The following is an 18,088-nucleotide window of genomic DNA, read 5'->3' as shown; positions in this document are numbered from 1 at the left end:
CCACGCGCAGTGCTGATGCGCGCAAGGAGTGCCCTGCCACGCAGGGGTGTCCCCCGCGTAGGGGAGCCCCACGCACAAGGAGTGCTCCCCGTAAGGAGAGCCGTCTAGCGTGAAAGAAAGTGCAGCCTGCCCAGGAATGGTGCCACACACACGGAGAGCTGACACAGCAAGATGACGCAACAAAAAGAAACACAGATTCCCGTGCCACTGACAACAGAAGTGGACAAAGAAGAACACACAGCAAATAGACACAGAGAACAAACAACTGGGGCGGGGCGGGAGGAGGGGAGAGAAATAAATAACTCTTTAAAAAAAAAAAGAATAGAATGAATAAATGTTATGGTCTGTCCATTCAATGGAATACTCAGGTGGTGAGAAAAGAAAGATGCACTGATACTCTTGCAACACGGATGAATTTCACAGACATAGTATTGAGGGAAAGTAGCCAGACATAAAGTAGAACATGGCACACGTTTTTGTGACGTTCATAACTAACCCATAGGGGATAGAAAACACAGTAGTGGCTTCCGTTGGGGAGAGGTTCTGAATGGGAGGGGTACCAGGGAGTCTTCTGGGGCTGAAAAGCCTTGATAAGAGTGTGCAAGTGTGTTAGTCAGCCAAAGGGGTGCTGATGCAAAATACCAGAAATCTGTTGGCTTTTACAAAGGGTATTTATTTGGGGTAGGAGCTTACAGTTACCAGGCCATGAAGCGTAAGTTACTTCACTCACCAAAGTCAGTTGCCACATGTTGGAGCAAGAGGGCTGCCGATGTCTGCCAGGGTTCAGGCTGCCTTTTCCTTTTAAGGCTCCGTGGCCCCAGCTTCTTCCAATATCAGCTGTAGGCTGGGATACGTCTCATCTCTCTCCCAGGGCTCTTTTCTCTCCACAGGCCAGCTGTCGACTATCAGGCTCTCTCTGTTCCTGGGGCCTCTGCCATGTCTACGGCGCCGTCTCTATTCCTCTGTGTTCTTTTCCTGTTGTTTACTTCCCAGGGCTCCGGCATAAAAACTCCAGCTAACTCCTCTGCCTGGTAGTTTTCTCTAAGGGGGCGGGGACTCCACATCCTACTGACGTGGCCCGATCAAAGCCTTAGTCATAATTTAATCAAGTAAACGTGACACCTCTGAACTTAATACAATCTACTATGCCCAGAGGAACAGACCAGTTTACAAACATAACCCAATATCTACTTTTGGGATTCATAAACAATCAAACTGCTACAGTGGGTAAATAAAACTCATTATGTGCATGTGAGATGTGTGCACTAAGTGAAATACACCTTAATTTTAAAGAGTCCTTTTTAAATTGACCCAGAGATTGTGCATATCTACCCCTTCACCTCATTGGCTGGAATGTAGTCACATGCTCACATCTAGCTGCAAAGGAGGCTGGGAAACAGGATTTTTTTTTTTATAATAAGGTGAGGGATTGGTCTTTTTTTTTTTTTTTTTTAAGATTTATTTATTTCTCTCCCTTTCCTCCCTCTGCCCCAGTTTCTGTTCTCTGTGTCTCTTTGCTGTGTGTTCTTCTTTGTCCGCTTCTGTTGTTGTCAGCAGCACAGGAATCTGTGTTTCTTTTTGTTGCGTCATTTTGTTGTGTCAGCTCTCCATGAAGGCAGTGCCATTCTTGGGCACGCTGCACTTTTTTTCACGCTGGGCGGCTCTCCTTATGGGGTGCACTCCTTGCGCATGGGGCTCCCCTACACGGGGGACACCCCTGCGTAGCAGGGCACTCCTTGTGCGCATCAGCACTGCGCGTGGGCCAGCTCCACACGGGTCAAGGAGGCCCGGGGTTTGAACTGCAGACCTCCCATGTGGTAGACAGACGCCCTAACCACTGGGCCAAGTCCGCTTCCTGGAAATAGGATTTTTAAGCCAACTAAAATGTGGGCGTGTCTGTGACAAGAGCAAAAATGGGGTGGGGGAGTGTGGATTAGCCTGATCGTCACATCCGTCCCAGTTGTCATGCGTCTCTCTTGCCAGGGGGCCCTTTGGCCACGGAGCTGAGCACCCTGCCTGTGCGTGGCTGCTCGGTGTGCTTGTTGAGGTCGCTTGAATCATGCCGGTCGGGGCCTGCTCCCAGGGCTGTGGGGGAACGAGGTCCTCACAGGTCTTTCCTTCTAGGCTCTACCTAAACCTGGTCCTGGGCAATGTGAACGTGACCCTTCTCAGCAACCAGGCCAAGTGAGTGTGCCCAGGCCCCCACCCGGCTCTGTCGGATTCGGGCATTTTGCTCTTTTAACTCAGGAAAGACAAGCCCAGCCTAGAATTTTTGCATAAATAAAAAAATGTCACTTCGGGGCTCTGGCTTTTGACTCCTTCTGATACTTTCCTCCTCAGCAGGGAGATCGTTTGGGGGTGGTTTTCCTTCCTTTCACAGAGTTGGCATGTTGGGGGGATGAGACCACCCATTTCTCATGAGAAATGTGTGTGAGAAGGCGTGGGATAGGGATGGGGCCGTTTCTCATGGGCAGTGGGCTATCTCGTCCACCCTAAATCTCTCACTTTCCAAGGGAAGTTGATCCTTGGTGTTTCCGAGGGAAGAGACCCTGGCTCTCCTCCCCTGGCCGTTCCCCATGAGCCCAGAGCCCTAGAGCAGGAGCCCAGTGAGTTGGGGGTGCTTTTGTGCAGTTGACCTTTTCCCCCTAAATTGAGCATCACCATTCAAGGCCAGGTTTCCCCTTGAAAGGGATCAGAAGGTCCTTGGGGGGTGTGGGACTAGGGGTAGGTCCAGGGTCTGATGGGGCTGAGGGTGGAACTCTAGTGACATGACTTTCTGTGGGGGTCTGTCGTGGCAGGTTTGCCTACAAGGACGAGTATGAGAAGTTCAAGCTCTACCTGACGATCATCCTCTTGCTCGGTGCTGTGGCCTGTCGATTTGTCCTTCACTACAGGTAACGGGGTGTGGCGGGGTGGGCATGGGCACGCAGGCGGTGAGGAGAGGGCCTGCGGGGAGGGGGGGCTGGGGTGGCAGTGCAGGGTCTCTGCTGCCTCTGCAGCATCTGGTGTGATAAGACGTGGGCTAGAGAAGGGGCCCTTTCTCATGGGAAATGAGTCCTGTCCACTCTGCAGCCAGCCAGTAAATATTTACCAAATGTATTGAATGGCTGCTGGAAAGGCCTTGTAATGTGCAGTTAAGAAAGAGCCCAAGTGTGGTCTAGCCATGCGGTGGAATATTATTCAACCCTTAAAAAGGAAGGAAGTACTGATTCAGGCTGTGATGTGGCTGAGCCTTGAAAACGTGATGCTGAGCGAAAGCAGCTAGTCACACGGCCACATACGTAGCGTTCCATTTCTATGAAGTGCCCAGAACAGGCAGAGCCTGAGGGACAGAGCTGGGGGAGGGGGCTGGAGGACTGACTGCCAATTTGTAGGGGGGTTTCTTTATGCGGTGAAGAAAATGTTCTGGAATTAGTGGTAATGGTTGCACAACCCTGACCTATACTAAAAACAAATGAATTGTGCACCTGAAAATGGTGAATGTTGTGGTATGTGAATTACATCTCAGGGAAAACAAAACAAGAAAGAACGCAGACTGTGTAGGTTTGAATCTTCATGCCTAGCAGGCTGTTACCACAGGCAGGTATCCTCTGGGAACCTCAGTCTCCTCATCTTTAAATCGAGACTGAAAGCAGTACCTACTTGCCAGGGTTATTGTGACAAATGTGTGTGCGGGGCTTAGAACAGTGGCTGGCACAGAGCGGTGCCTGCTGAGAGTCTTAGCTGCTATTGTTGAAGTAGGACGAGGCCATGCTCCTCTCGGGGGATGAGGCCAGTGGGGGATCCTGCATTGGCCCAGAGCCTTTCGTTTCTCCCTCGGGCCCTGGAATTTCTGCCCTGGGAGAGGCAGCCAAGTACAGCTTGGGCAGTTGGCCCATGTGTTAAGGGCTTACTTCCTGGCAGGCGCCTGGCTGGGAGTTGAGCTGCTGGCCTGGCCACTTGACTGCTCAAACAAAGGCTCTTTTAGGTGCTGGCCTGAGGCTGCCTGCTGCCTCAGACCTGACCCGTTGCCCTGGAGGGAAAAGGCTGCCCACGTGCCCCTGTGTGTGTGTGTGTATGTGTGCTGGGTCTCGATGTGCACCTGGGCTTCCTCGTGTGGAACCCCCAGGGACCTCAAAGAGGAAACCAGGCTAAGGAACTAAAAGGGGAGCCAGTGTAGCTCAGTGGTTGCACCCCGGCTTCCCATGCACGAGGGCCTGGGTTCAATCCCCAGTCCTGGTACCTCCAAAGAAAAGAAAAAGAAGAGCAAGCCCGGGTGTGTTGCCAAGCTCTGGGGCTTATCCGAGGGCCTGGGTGTCTCCCTTTCTCCCACCCTCTCTATCTTAGCTCCCTAAGGGTGGCTGAAAGCACTGGACATTCAGGGCCTTACAGTTCTGGGGCCAGACGTCTGGAATCAAGGTAGCAGCAGGCCCTGCTGCCTCGGAAGTTTCTCCAGGAGAACCTTCCTGGCCTCATTGGGCCCGGCGGCCCCAGACGCGCCTTGGCTTGTGGCTGTGTCACTGCAGACTCGCCGGTCTTCTCGTGGCGTCTTCTCCCTATGGGCCCCCTCCCCTGTCTGTTCTTCCTTTAAGGAAACCAGACCTGGCCTTTAGGGCGCCGCGAACCAGGGTGCTCTCCTCCTAACTACTTACATCTGCCACGACCCTATTTCCAAATGAGACCATAGTTGAAGGCTTTGGGGGGATGTGGATTTGGGGAGGGAACGCTCTTCAACACTGTTCACCTCGCATGGGTTAAAATGGGGCTGGGGGGTCTGACCATGTGCCCCGAGGGCCTTGCCTTGCCGTTTAACCTTGGGCAGATTTAAAGAGGAGGATACTCTCTCCCTGCCTCAGTTTCTTCACACTTACAGTGAGGACTACGGAGCTTGCGTGGCAGGACGGGTGTGAGGACGGATAAGCTCTTACTGGACGGCGCTTGGAGTAGTGCCTGGCTCATGCGTGCCGCCCGGGCCTTAGTGGCTGTTACTTGTACAGTTGTTCTGGCCACGACTGGGCACGCATGGAAAAGAGCACGGCTTAGCACGCCTGTGTCCGAGTGGCGGCTTCTCTTTCCTCACTCCTGCCCCTGGGCATCGTTTCCTTGCTGGGTGCTCCACCCAGAGGCCCCTCCGTGGCACTTCTGAGCCTGTGCTGGGTGTGGCTGACATCCTTCAGAGCCGTGGGGGCAGGTCCAGCTCTACCACTCAGGCTGTGTGACCCGGGGTAGAGCCCTTGACCTCTCTGCGCCTGCTTCTTCATCTTTCCCTGGAACCCAGGATGCCTGCTCTGCCGGTGTCAGCTGGTCTTTGGGAGGCTGCGGTGAGGCAGCTGGAAAGTGGGAAGCCCCTTCCTCCTCCTGCAGGTCCAGAGGCTCTGCCTGGATGGGACTGTGGGGTTTGGCCCTGGTGGGAGTTAAGCTTCAGGCCCAGATGGGCTTGGCTTTGGATCCCACTCCAGCACCCACCGGCTCTGTGATCCCAGACAACTCCCTCCCTTCTCTGGGCCTCAGTTTCCACTTCTGTAAAATGAAAAGCAGTCGTGTCTCAGCCGGGGTTCCCCCAGAAGAGACCCCAAGGCAAGCATGTGATTCTAAGAGGCTTGTTTGGGAGGCGATCCTAGGGAACGCTGGGAGGGGAAGGGGAGGTGAGCAAGGAAAGGTTAGCCGGGGCCGCGAGCGCCGGGCGAGGGCGCCAACTGCTGCCAGGCACCTCTGCCCCTCGCCCCAGCAGAGTGGGCCCTGGGGGCCTGAGGAAGCCTCCAGGTGCGCTAGGCATTGCAGGTTCTGGCAGGTGGGAGTCGGGCAGGAGAGCGTGGGTGTGGCAGGTGCCCCTGCTCCAAGGACCAGCCCCGGGGAGTTGTATTCACAGAGCTCGTCCCTGTGAAATGCCTGCTGTGTTGCAAGTCCCCAGTGATGAGCGCTGGCCTTGCCCCCAAAGATGCCCCCATCCTAATCCCCAGACCCTGCCAATCTATTAGGTGACATGGCAAAATGGACTCGGCCAGCCCGAGGAAGTCAGGATCTTGAGGCAGGGAGAAGCTCTGGTTAACCAGGACGGTGAGCCAGGGTGTGGCCCCCAGGGGCCTTGGGAGGGGGAGGCAGGGGTCAGCGTTGGAGAAGGAGCGGGCGCAGCAGTAGAAAGGTGGGAGGAACACGGAGCCAACACAGGCAGGAAAGGCAAGGAGAGGCCCTCCCCGGCACCTCCTGGAGGAACGCAGCCCCGCCCCGCCATTTGGCCCCCCCTGACTCAAGAACAAGAGGACTCGGGCACTGCCCACAGCCTCAGTGCTGCGGTTATTTGTTACAGCAGCCGCAGAGGCTGATACACCTCGGCGGAGCAGACAGAGGCCGGCATCGTACATCCCTGAAGCACTGCAGCCCCAACGCCTTGGTCTTGCTCTTCTTGTCACTGATGAGACAAAGAAGGGACCAGGAGAAAACATCCTGGTGACCAGGACTCACTGCCAGGCCTGCCTGTAGACGGGAGGCACGCCCGACAGCTGCCAGCTCCTGTGACCCCCTGGACTGGGAGACGGGAGACACCGAGTGGCAGACACTTTAAAAGGGAATTTTAGGTTTCCTGGCAAAGTCCTTTGGTCGCCATGCTTCCAGAAGTTTCACATCAGACGATAAGAACTTAGAGGTTGCCGTGGGCCGAGGGCTCGGGAGGAGGGGAAACCTCAGGATGGAAGGGCAGGTGGGTTTCAGGTAGGCAGATGAGGCCAAACTCCCCGCTGCCCTCCTGCGGTCTGACGTGGTGATTTCCAGAGGCAGCTCCTGCCTCGTGCAGGCTTTGGTCCTGGGTTGCGCGTTCGGCTCGGCGCTGGAGGGGGACGGTGTCCCGGGGTCTCATGCCTGCTCCCCTCGGGGCTCTTTCTCCACGACAGGGTGACAGATGAAGTCTTCAACTTCCTGCTGGTGTGGTATTACTGCACCCTGACCATTCGGGAGAGCATTCTTATCAGCAATGGCTCAAGGTAAGGGGGGGCCTGGTTTGGTGGGGAGTCGAGGGAGGGGTCAGCGGGAAGTCCGCCACAGAGGGCAGTCAGGTGGAGGGCCGTCACCCCCGCCTGCACTCCCTTCTTCCTTGAGGAGGTCAGGGGCTGTGCACCCCCAGGGAGGAGGAAAACCGTGTCCTGTGCAGTGTTGCAGCCTCACTCGCTCGTGGTCAGTCTCTTGACTGCAAGTAACATAAACCCTAACTCATACTTACTTAACATGATAGGAGACTTTACTTTTTTTCCTGAGAGGAACAGGTCCACTGAGACTGGCTTCAGGTAAGGCTTGACCCAGGTGCTTGGACAGGTTGTCAGGACCCGGCTTTTCTCTCTCTCTCACCTCCGCTTTCTACTGTGTTGTCTTCTCAGGCTCCAGGTAGTGGCACCCAGCAGCTCCAGGCTCCTGTCATTATCCCTAGCATTCTCAGAGAAATGGGCACGCTCTTCTCGTCCAGAAGTCTCAGTGGGTCCCATTGGTGCTACCCAGATCACATGCTCATCCCTGAACCAATCACTGTGGCCAGAGAAAGCACTGCTGTGATTGGCTGGGCTTGAGCCACGTGCCCACCCTTCTAGCTATCATTGGAGGTAGCTCTTCCCAAAACCACAGAAACTGCCCATTTGGGGAGGGGAGTGGCTCCCCAAAGCAGAGGCAAAGTGCGGTACTGCTGCTAGGAGAAGCATGAATGGATTCTGGGTGGTAAGAGTGGATGGGTCTCCACCGAGAGATGGGGAGGGAGGAGGGTGGACAGGGGTGAGGGGCGGGACCAAACCTGCCTTGTCAACGAACTGGTGCCAGGGAGGAAGGGGGCCAGGCTGGGAGGGGGCTCCTGGGTCCTAGCCCAGTGCTGTTGCTCACCAGCTGTGTGGCCCTGGGCATGCTTTGTTGTGCCTCTCATTATGTTTTTCTTCTTGTGTCTCTTGTTGTGTCATCATTGTGTCAGCTCGCTGTCTTGCGTGTCTTCTTTAGGAGGCACCAGGAACCAAACCTGGGACCTCCCAGTGGTAGGCGGGAGCTCAGTCGCTTGAGCCATATCTGCTTCTCCCCCTCCTGAGTCTTTTAAAGACCCAGAGGGCTTTTTAAAAAGACCCTTTCGTGGCAGGCACAGCTTGGGTGTTGTAGTAGAACTGTTCACAGGCCTATCTCCAAACACTGGCTTTGGGGGGCAGTCTGGGATGGGCTGAGAGAGCCCAAACAAGTGCCTTATCTTGGGATGACTGCAGGAGCTGATGCCAGTTTGTAGGGGAGGGGAAAAGGCAGGCAGGCTGAATCTGGGTAACTGAAATGTGACTCATCTTCAGCGTCCACAGGAGCTTTGGCCTGTGCTCTTCCCAGCTTCTCCTCAGAGCGGATTTCTTCTAGGCGTGGGCAAGGGAGATCAGTTTGAGGTTTCCCCTCCTGCTTGGCCCCTTACCAAGCAATAGCTAAGAAAGCAGCCCCAGTGAGCACCTGAAGAGAAGAGAAAGGTCCAGCTTGGGAGGGACGCCACCCTTCTCATCTCGCATGAAGCATCCCGGCCAGCTCAGGGCTGGTCTCCAGGAAGCATCACACAGTCTTTAATGCAACGAACTGAACCAAAGCATTGGAAGGATGGAAGGTTCTTGGGCCATACCAGGATTCTGGAGACAGTGGAGCTGAAAGGTAGAGCTTCCTGGGTGTTTGCTGCCCTGCTTTGGTCCGACTGAGCCTTGTCTGGTCCAGGTTGCATCTGAGGCCCCAGTTGGCACATGGGGTGTGGTCAGAGAAGCAGGCCTAAGGCAGGGTGGGCTGGAGCCACCCTTCCTTTGTAGTTGATGCCTCCAGTGTGAGACGTAGCTCAGTGCATTTAGCAAGACAGCTTCCCTTGCAAATTTTGCGAATGCCAAAACCCCGCCCTATGGGGTCTAATCAAGAAGGGGGATGGATGGCACACAAAGCCGCGATGTTTCACATTGGTGAAAAAGCGCTGGAAAAGCATTAAGCCCCCTCCTCCCTGCTCTGTCGTCTCTTGCTTTGGCCCCCAGCTCTTACCACAGCAGCAAAGACCCAGCCAGCTGGAATCTTCAGGCAGACTTCTGATTGGCTGGGCTCAGGGCACGTGCTCATCCCTGAGCCAATCACTGTGGCTGGAGGGATGCCAAGCTCTGATTGGCCAGGTCTGGTCGTGTGCCCAGGTATAGCCTTCAGTCCTACCCCGAACATCTAGATGGAGCGTGGGGTATGGGGATCTGGGGAGGGGGGTGGTGGTTTCCCCAAAAGAAAACTGAGGCCCAGAAGAGCAGAACAGCAGATGTCCACCGTAGTTAGTTCTGGGCCAGAACGAATCAGTCAGTGATCCTGCTGGCTTCCCCAGCCTGCCGGCTCACGGGTTCCTGGCTCTAGCAGGCTCTCACAGGGGCCTTAGGTACAGGGGTGCAGGGGGGCTGGCCTCAGAGGGCTTCGCCGAGGTCAGCCACTCCCCCAACTGTCCAGATAACCCCAAACACAAAGCCAGAAACGGCCGAGGTTGAGTAGTGGCCAGTGCACAGGTTCACCCACATACCTATGTGGCACGCTCCCCAGATGCCAACGCATGCTGTCCCCGAATTCTGGCCACTCGTGGACCCGCTTCTCCTGGGGCATCTGCTATCTGCTCATACAGCAAAACACACAAGTTCCTGCAAGCTTCATTTTTGTGGCAAAAGAGGCCCAGGGAGTGACAGCCAGTCGGTACAAGCTTCTTTTTGGGGTTCTAAAGTTCTAAAGTTGATTGTGGCAGTGGTTGTGCAACTCTAAATACACTGAAAACCACTGACTGGATGAGTTTTGTGACATCTGAATAAGATCACAATAAATAGTTATAGAGACACGTGCACAAAACCAGCCCAGCCCGCTGGGGTTGCAGATGGACAGTAGTGCTCGCGTGTGCTTTGCTGGGCAAGCAGCGATTTCCATCCTCCCCTGATGCCACTCAGCTCTGGTTATCGGTGACATCTGTCAGCACTGGGCCCTGGGCACAGTACTGGAGCTGTGGAATTAAAAGCTGCTGCTCAGTTGAGCTGGTTGCCCAGCATCTGTGTGTGGCTTCGGCCACTCCCAGAGAGGGAGTGGCCCTTTCTCAGGGGGGCTCTGGGGAGCAGGACAGAGGAGACGGGTTTGCCAGGGCCCGCGGGCTCACAGGTGGCTTTGCAGCGACCTGAGGGGGCTCCAGGGAGATCTCCTGCTTGCTCATCAAGCTGAGAGTCAGGATCGCGGCCAACGGCCTCTCCTGTCAGAAAACTGGAGCCAAGGGGTCCTCTTGGACGATGACAGGCAAGAGAGGGATGGGGGAGGGGCAGGGAGGCTGAGGGACAAAGCCGATGGGCGTCTTAGTCTGTGCCCGTGAGCTCACGTGGCACCTGCAAAGATCTCCCATCAGCTCTGTGCTGTGGCGTCCAGGCCAGCTGCTGCTTTCACCAGCTGTACCTCCTGGATGCCACTTCATTCATTTCAGCATTCATTGAGAGCCTATTGTTTACCTGTTGCTGTTAGTGTTAGGAATTCAGAGCTACATAAAACCTTGCCCCTCACTATAATCCTAAAGCTCAAGCTTGCACACATACTTTATGCCCAGAACTCTTGTTTGGGCCAGAGGGACAAGAGATGGGTATAATCCAGTCCCTGCTCATAGGACGTTTGTCTTTTGGTCAGAAGATTTTAAGACTGATCAAACCCACTTAACCTTAGGGAAATGCAAACTAATACCTCAGCATTGCACCATTTCTCACCTAGTAAGATTGGCGGAAATTGGAAAATTTGTCATCTGGTGTTGGGGAGGGTTTGGGAAACCAGATATATTCTCATACCTTGCTGGTGGGGTATGAGTGATTTATCTATTTTTATTTATTTTTAAAAGATTTATTTTATTTTTATTTCTCTCCCCCCGCCCTCAGTTGTCTGCTCTGTGTCCATTCACTGTGTGCTCTTCTGTGTCCCCTTCTATTCTTGTCAGTGGCCCAGGAATCTGTGTCTCTTTTTTTATTGCATCATCTTGCTGCATCAGCTCTTTCTGTGTGTGGCACCATTCCTGAGCAGACTGCACTTTTATTGCGCTGGGCAGCTCTCCCTATGGGGCACACTACTTGTGCGTGGGGCTCCCCAATGCTGGGGACACCCCTGCGTGGCATGGCACTCTGCGTGCATCAGCACTGTGCATGGGCCAGCTCCACAAGGGTCAAGGAGGTCCTGGGTTTGAACCGAAGACCTGCCATGTGGTAGGCAGACGCCCTATCTGTTGAGCCAAGTTCGCTTCCCTGATGTATCTATTTTAGAGGTGATTTGCACACACCCTCTGACCCAGCCATTACTTCTTGGGCATCACCTTGAGAAACAGTGTCATTGTACCAGGGGACTCCCACGAGGATGTCACAGCAGCATTGGAAGTGGTAGAGACAGTGGAGGAACAGCCAACAAGACAATGGCAGGGCCACAACCTGAATGTCATGTGGCATTTAAGAAGCCAAGACAGACCCATGGGCGCTGCCCTGGGAGATGAGACCAAAAGCAAGTTACAAAGAAAGCCTGATCTGGTGTCCCCTCTCCCAGACCAGCATGTCCTCCCAGTTCCTCCTCTGTGAGTGGCAGCTCTGGACCACATTGCCCCACCCCGGTCCTCTGCCAAGAGAGAATTCTGGAGGGAGGAAGGTTGGTTCTACTCCCAGGTGTGTCCCTCCAGCATCTGCAGCCCTGCTTCCCTGTGAGGAAGGAGCAGGTCTGCTTGCAGGGTGTGTTCGGCAAGCAGATTACTGCACATGGTGTTCAGATAACTGAGCTCCCAGGGGGGAGCTGGGGAGGCCATGAGGGGCCAAAGGCAGTCCCTGGGGCTTTGGGGGGCAGAGGCTTGAGGATCCAACTCCTCTCCTGGGCTGCCCCTGGCACGGAGGAGGGCCAAGAACCAGGCTCTCCTCTGCTGTGGGGTGAGAGCCCCGAGTGCGAGTGTCGAGTTCTGAGAACAGCATCCCCGCGGGTTCTGGACAGGGTCAGTGAAACCCGGGGTGAGGGCCTGCTGTCAACGATGGGAGCAGGCCAGCTGGAGGGCGCGTGGCTCCCAGGAGAAGCGGCCAGTGCGGGTCTGTCCAATCTCCATGTGGATGAGCATTTGTAGCCCCAGCCTTGTGTAGCGGGGGGTGTGCATGTGCGTTTATTCAACACGTTTGTTGAGCACCCGTTCTGTGCATCAAAGAACAAGACAGTCAAGAGCCCTACACTTGTGGAGTTTGCGTGTGCATGGGGAAGGGGCTCAGATAAATGAGGAAAAAGATAAGTCGTTTCAGATTAGAGCTAATGGGAAGCGGATTTGGCCCAATGGATGGGGCGTCCGCCTACCACATGGGAGGTCCGGGGTTTGGGCCTGGGGCCTCCTGACCCGTGTGGAGCTGGCCTATGCGCAGTGCTGATGCGTGCAAGGAGTGCCCTGCCACGCAGGGGTGTCCCCTGTGTAGGGGAGCCCCACGCACAAGGAGTACGCCCTGTGGGGAGAGCTGGCCAGCACAAAAAGCACACGTGGAGAGCTGATGCAGCGGGATGATGCGGCAGGGCGAGACACAGATTCCGGGTGCTCCTGACAGGAATACAAGCAGACACAAGAACACACAGCAGGTGGACATAGAGCAGACAACTGGGTGTGGGGTGGGGAAGGGGAGTGAAATTAATTTGAAAAAAAGAACTTAAAAAAAAAAAGATTAGGGAAGTGGACTTGGCCCAATGGATAGGGCATCCACCTACCATATGGGAGGTCCGTGGTTCAAACCCCGGGCCTCCTTGACCCGTGTGGAGCTGGCCCATGCGCAGTGCTGATGCGCGCAAGGAGTGCCGTGCCACGCAGGGGTGTCCCCCGTGTAGGGGAGCCCCTATGCACAAAGAGTGCGCCCCATAAGGAGAGCCGCCCAGCGCAAAAGAAAGTGCAGCCTGCCTAGGAATGGCGCCGCACACACGGAGCTGACATAACAAGATGACGCAACAAAAAGAAACACAGATTCCCGGTTCTGCTGATAAGGATAGAAGTGGTCACAGAAGAACACACAGCGAATGGACACAGAGAGCAGACAACTGGGGGGTGGGGGAAGGGAAGAGAAATAAATAGAAAATAAATCTTAAAAAAAAGACTAGACAGAGAGACAGATAAAGCAGATACAACCCCCAGATATTGGTTCCTTTGAGGGCTAAAGAGACCCATGGGAGTTATGGTCATGGCCGATGGGGTTAACTACCAGGGCAGATGGCCCCTCTTTGGAAATGGTGTTTATGTGTGATGAATCTGGACTCAGATGGGATCTCCCTTCATAAGACTTTCATGCTAATGTGCTGGAGGTGCAGTTAATGTTGGGGTTTAAGATATATTTAGGGGATTTGAATCTCTGGACTGACAATGTGATAGCCAGATCCTGAGCCTCAACAGACTCCAGCACCTACAATCTGATTTATTGGACTTACCACACTCAGCTAAGATGGAGGTGAAGAAGGACAACCACCACACCATGGAGCCTAGAGTGATTACAACTGAAAATGGGAGGATTGCATCCAGCATCCAGGTGGAATCTGAGCCTCCTCTTGACATAAAGGTGCAATGGACACAACCAATCCAGTGTCCACATAGAAGAGGTGGCATTGGATTGGGAAAAGTGGACATAATGGACAAAGGGTAGGGGGAAAGGCAGGAAGAGATGAGAGGTGGAGGCGTCTTCGGGACATGGAGCTGCCCTGGATGGTGCTTCAGAGGTAATCACCGGACATTGTAAATCCTCACAGGGCCTACATGATGGAATAGAGGAGAGTATGGGCCATGATGTGAACCAATGTATATGAGGTGCAGAGGTGCCCAAAGATGTACTTACCAAATCCAATGGATGTGTCATGATGATGGGAACGAGTGTTGTTGGGGGGGGGGAGAGGGGGGGTGGGGGGGTGGGGTTGAATGGGACCTCACATATATATTTTTAATGTAATATTATTACAAAGTCAATAAAAAATAAAAAAATTAATAAAAAAAAAAAAAAAAAAAAAAGACTAGAGCTAAGCATTGGGAAGAAAACAAAACCAGGTGATGCGGTGCAAAGGAGCAGTTGGGAAGGCCCCTTTGAGGAGGTGACATTTTGTCAGCAGCTAGAATTTCGACCAGGAGTCAGTCAGGCAAAGATGTTGGAGTGGAGAGGACAGCAAGTGCAAAGGCCCTGAGGTGGCAGCGGGTTCAAGGAATGCAAAATCCTCGAGCCTGCAAGTTTTAGGGTGCCTGGAGCCTTAGCAACGGGGTGAGGGTCTGGGAGGCCGTGGGGCCCCGAGACTGGGACGGAGTTAGGGCTGTGTTCCTGGGGCAGGAAGCCATTCCCAAGCTGGACGCCGTCCGGGTTCAACTGCAGGGCTTGTGCGTGACTGAGTGTCCACACAGGCCAGCGAGGAGGGCAAGGCCCTCGCCTGGGCCCATTTCTTGCTCTCAGACGCTGTTCCTTGGCTGTCCTCTGAGCAGCGCCTGAACGCACCGGCTGGGTGCCAGGGAGCCTCCTGCCTTCTCCCACCCTGAGCTCCCTTTCCTTCTCTCTCTCTTTCCTAGAATTAAAGGCTGGTGGGTGTCTCACCACTATGTGTCCACGTTCCTGTCGGGCGTGATGCTGACCTGGTGAGTGCGCCCTCCCCGGGGCCTGGGAGCAGCACAGGCTGTGGATGGGCTGGGCGCGGAGGCCATATTCCCGGGGGGGGGCTTCCCGGGCGGGGGCCTGAGCTGAGGCTTTTGGTAGGGAGGGAAGATGTGAATTTGCAGGGCCCCTGTCATGCGGGACAGAGGCTGGAGAAGCAGCAGGAGGGGACGTGGGCTGGGGACTCTGACTTCTAGATTCCCCCCCCCACTCCCCGGTTCTAGAAAGGACAGAAAGCAGTGATAGAAACAACCTGCTTCTCTGTGGGGACACTGGTGATAAAGAAGGGTAGAAACCAGGGACCTCTGTTTAAGTTTTAAATCTTCCCTCTTGGTTGGGATAGAGATGGGGCAGGGATACATTTCTAAATTTCCAATTTTGCAGCTGCATCACACTTTGTTTTTTTCCCTTCTCCCTCCAGGCCTAATGGACTAATTTATCAGAAGTTTCGTGATCAGTTTTTAGCATTTTCAATTTTTCAGAGTGAGTGTCTCTTGGCCGGGTTTGGGGAAGGGGAGGTTTCCCTTTAGCTTTCACGGAGGGGGCCTCCGTGGCCCCTGGGGTCGTGTCCCCAGGTGACATCAGGATATGTCTGTGTGAAGAGGAGACGAGGCTGGCTGAGGGCCAGCCTGGCTGGGCAGGGTCCGGGGAAGTCTGAGAAGAGTTCTTTTCTCCACCGCCCCGTCCCCTACTCACACCGCCCGCTGGGAGCTCCAGTCGCTGCCTTTTCCTTCCGCAGTCCCAGGAATGAACGGCCCAGCTGTGGCCTTCGGGAGCTGAGAGTGTTGGGGTCCTAGCCTTGTTTTCCAGTTTTACGTAAATCCTCAAAATGGAAATAGAAGTTATTTTTCTCATTTAAGAATAGCTCTGGATTTATAGCCAGTCAGCTGACCCCGTGCTTGTCTCTGGGGAGGGAGATGTGGAGAGTTGGGGACAGGGAGAGATTTACTTTCCACCAAGGTACCCTTTTGTTCCTTCTGAATTGTATTCTGTGCACATATTACCTGTTCAAAATGTACAATTTAATTTGTAGATGAAACCCTGCTTACAAACAAGGATAAACATACAGAGCTGAGAATGGACCTTGTTTGTGTGCCACGCTTAGGGGTGGTGGCCGTTAATAGAGCTGTGCCCTTCAGATGTTTTTATTCACAGACAGACATATAGACATGTGCTGTGTTATGTGCTTGTTACAGTGTGGGATTCTGTGCATGTAGCTTTGTTAAGAAGTTGTTTCCTGTTAATTGATCCTGGATATGTTTCCACGTCAATGCAGAGAATACTACCTCCTCACTTTGAGCAGCTGTGAAGTATTCCGTTGTATGGACGATCTCTTGCCATGTTTTGGCATAACATGGGCACATCATGAATTCCAGCAAGCATCTCTTGATCACCTACTGCATGCCTAGGAAAGCTCCAGAAGTTTCTGATCTTGTTGGGGCTCAGATGGGTCCTCAGATAGCTGAGCTCTCTGTGTATCCCAGTCAAGGGATAAAGCACGTTCAGCCCCGAGTGTGCGCGCGCACGTCGGGGGAATGGGAGAGGGTTCTAACCAGAGCCGCCTCCCTGCCTCCTGCGGGGGAAGGCCCACCCGCCTGTGGTTGGCTCCCGACCTGACGCGGCGCCGCGCTCCCCCTGCAGGCTGTGTGCAGTTCCTGCAGTACTACTACCAGCGGGGCTGCCTCTACCGGCTGCGGGCGCTGGGGGAGAGGAACCACCTGGACCTCACCGTGGGTGCGTAGCCGGGCCTGGGGGCGCGGCGGGGGACTCGCACCCTCCCAGCCCCCACAGCCTTCAGCCCCCACTCCCCACAGTAGCACTTTCTAGTAAGACCTACCATGCCCGCAAAGCCGGGCCTGCCATCCTTGCAGTTGTTTCTCATAATTCACCATGGATTCCCTTTCAGCTGACAAGTGCAAGGGCACGCGGGGGCCAGCCGCGGGCCAGGCCTCTGTGCTGGGCCTCGAGCGCGTCCTCTTTTTTTAGTTAAAAAAATTTTTTTTTAATTTAAAATTTTTTATTATTATTTTTAATTTAGGAGGTACTGGGGACTGAACCCAGGACCTCATTCATGGGAAGCAGGCACTCAACATTTGAGCTACGTCTGCTCCCCAAGCTCATTCCTTTTTAAATGTCAATTTTTTGCCTTTTATGATATTCAAAATGGTAACCTATTTTGCATATAATGTATGTGTATGTCTACATATAAATATGTATAAATATATAATTGGGGATGCATGCTTAACTTTTTAACCAATAGGGACGCCCAGTCAGAAAAGTTTGGAGACCTCTTGTCTAAACTTTCAGGGAAAACTTTTTTTTAACCAAACTGCTACCTTTAGAGATGGTCATTTCCATCAGATTATTGTGCGAAGTAGGCCTGACTTTGTCAAGACTTGATGGAAATGGAGGATGCAAAAGTCCATTATAAAATGCAAAGTCCTGTGCAAATTAAAATTATTAAAAATATAGGAGAGCGGATGTAGCTCAAGTGGTTGAGCATCTGTTCCCATGTATGAGGTCCCTGGTTCAATCCTGAGTACCTCCTAAAAAGAACAAGCAAACAAAAAAACCCAACTCTCACTGGGGAGCAGATGTGGCTCAGTGGTTGAGCACCTGCTTCCCCTTACTAGGTCCTGGGTTCAATCCCTGGTACCTCCTAAAAATAGGCATAAGTAGAGCGCCTGCACGGGTGTGCCGCGGGCCCCTTAGCTTTTGGTGATGTGATGGGGCTGAGCCGCCGGCCTGGCCACAGGGCTTTGCATGCTCTCCTGTTTGTTTTCACAGTGAGAACACTCACCTACCTGAAAAGGTGAGGGTGGCCCCCCAGGTGTGCGTGTACTCGCCCGGCTGGTCCTCGGGCGGGCTGGCATGGCTGGGCAGGGGGTGCCCGCTGGGGCCCTGGGGGCAGCTGGGTCCCTCACAAGGCGCCCTCGGCCCCCTCCCTGCCCTCCACAGAAGGATTCCAGTCCTGGATGTGGCGAGGCCTCACCTTCCTCTTGCCTTTCCTGTTCTGTGGCCACGTGAGTCCCCCTGGAACTTGTCCACCCCCATCCCTGGGCTGGGCCCCCTGGGAGCCAGGGGTTTCCTTTGGGTGGCTGCCAGTGCCTCCCTGGCCAGCAGTTGCTGTCGCCCCTCTCCAGTTTTGGCAGCTCTACAATGCCGTCACGCTGTTTGAGCTTTCCAGCCATGAGGAGTGCAAAGAATGGCAGGTAGGGGGTGCAAGGGGGCTCCCGTCCCCGCCTTTCCCGCCCCCTCCAAGGGCCCTTGCTACAGGGCTCTCTGCTGCAGGGGGGCCTTGCTGCCAGGGCTCTCTGCTGCAGGGGCGCCTTGCTGCCACGGCTCTCTGCTGCAGGGGCGCCTTGCTGCCAGGGCTCTCTGCTGCAGGGGCGCCTTGCTGCCACGGCTCTCTGCTGCAGGGGGGCCTTGCTCCCACGGCTCTCTGCTGCAGGGGGGCCTTGCTACAGGGCTCTCTGCTGCAGGGG

General features: G+C 54.4%; 1 protein-coding gene across 3 annotated transcripts in view; it reads left to right on the top strand.

The window, feature by feature from the left end:
* TMEM120B (transmembrane protein 120B) overlaps nt 1–18,088 on the top strand; it is a 44,469-nt gene that overhangs the window by 22,700 nt on the left and 3,681 nt on the right. For 2 of the 3 annotated variants that reach the window (XM_058281342.1, XM_058281341.1), the window contains exons 4-11: nt 2,125–2,184; nt 2,799–2,894; nt 6,867–6,956; nt 14,522–14,587; nt 15,025–15,086; nt 16,245–16,337; nt 17,562–17,626; nt 17,747–17,815. In XM_058281342.1, coding sequence (XP_058137325.1) covers nt 2,125–2,184; nt 2,799–2,894; nt 6,867–6,956; nt 14,522–14,587; nt 15,025–15,086; nt 16,245–16,337; nt 17,562–17,626; nt 17,747–17,815 — 601 coding nt within the window. Of the gene's footprint in view, nt 1–2,124; nt 2,185–2,798; nt 2,895–6,866; nt 6,957–14,521; nt 14,588–15,024; nt 15,087–16,244; nt 16,338–17,390; nt 17,416–17,561; nt 17,627–17,746; nt 17,816–18,088 lie in introns of all 3 variants that reach the window. The other variant, XM_058281343.1, reaches the window with a different exon arrangement.

The sequence above is a fragment of the Dasypus novemcinctus genome, chromosome 19 (assembly GCF_030445035.2).
Source record: "Dasypus novemcinctus isolate mDasNov1 chromosome 19, mDasNov1.1.hap2, whole genome shotgun sequence".
Classification (NCBI taxonomy): domain Eukaryota; kingdom Metazoa; phylum Chordata; class Mammalia; order Cingulata; family Dasypodidae; genus Dasypus; species Dasypus novemcinctus.
The sequence above is the reverse complement of the archived record's forward strand: the minus strand, read 5'-3'. Positions and strand labels throughout refer to the sequence as shown.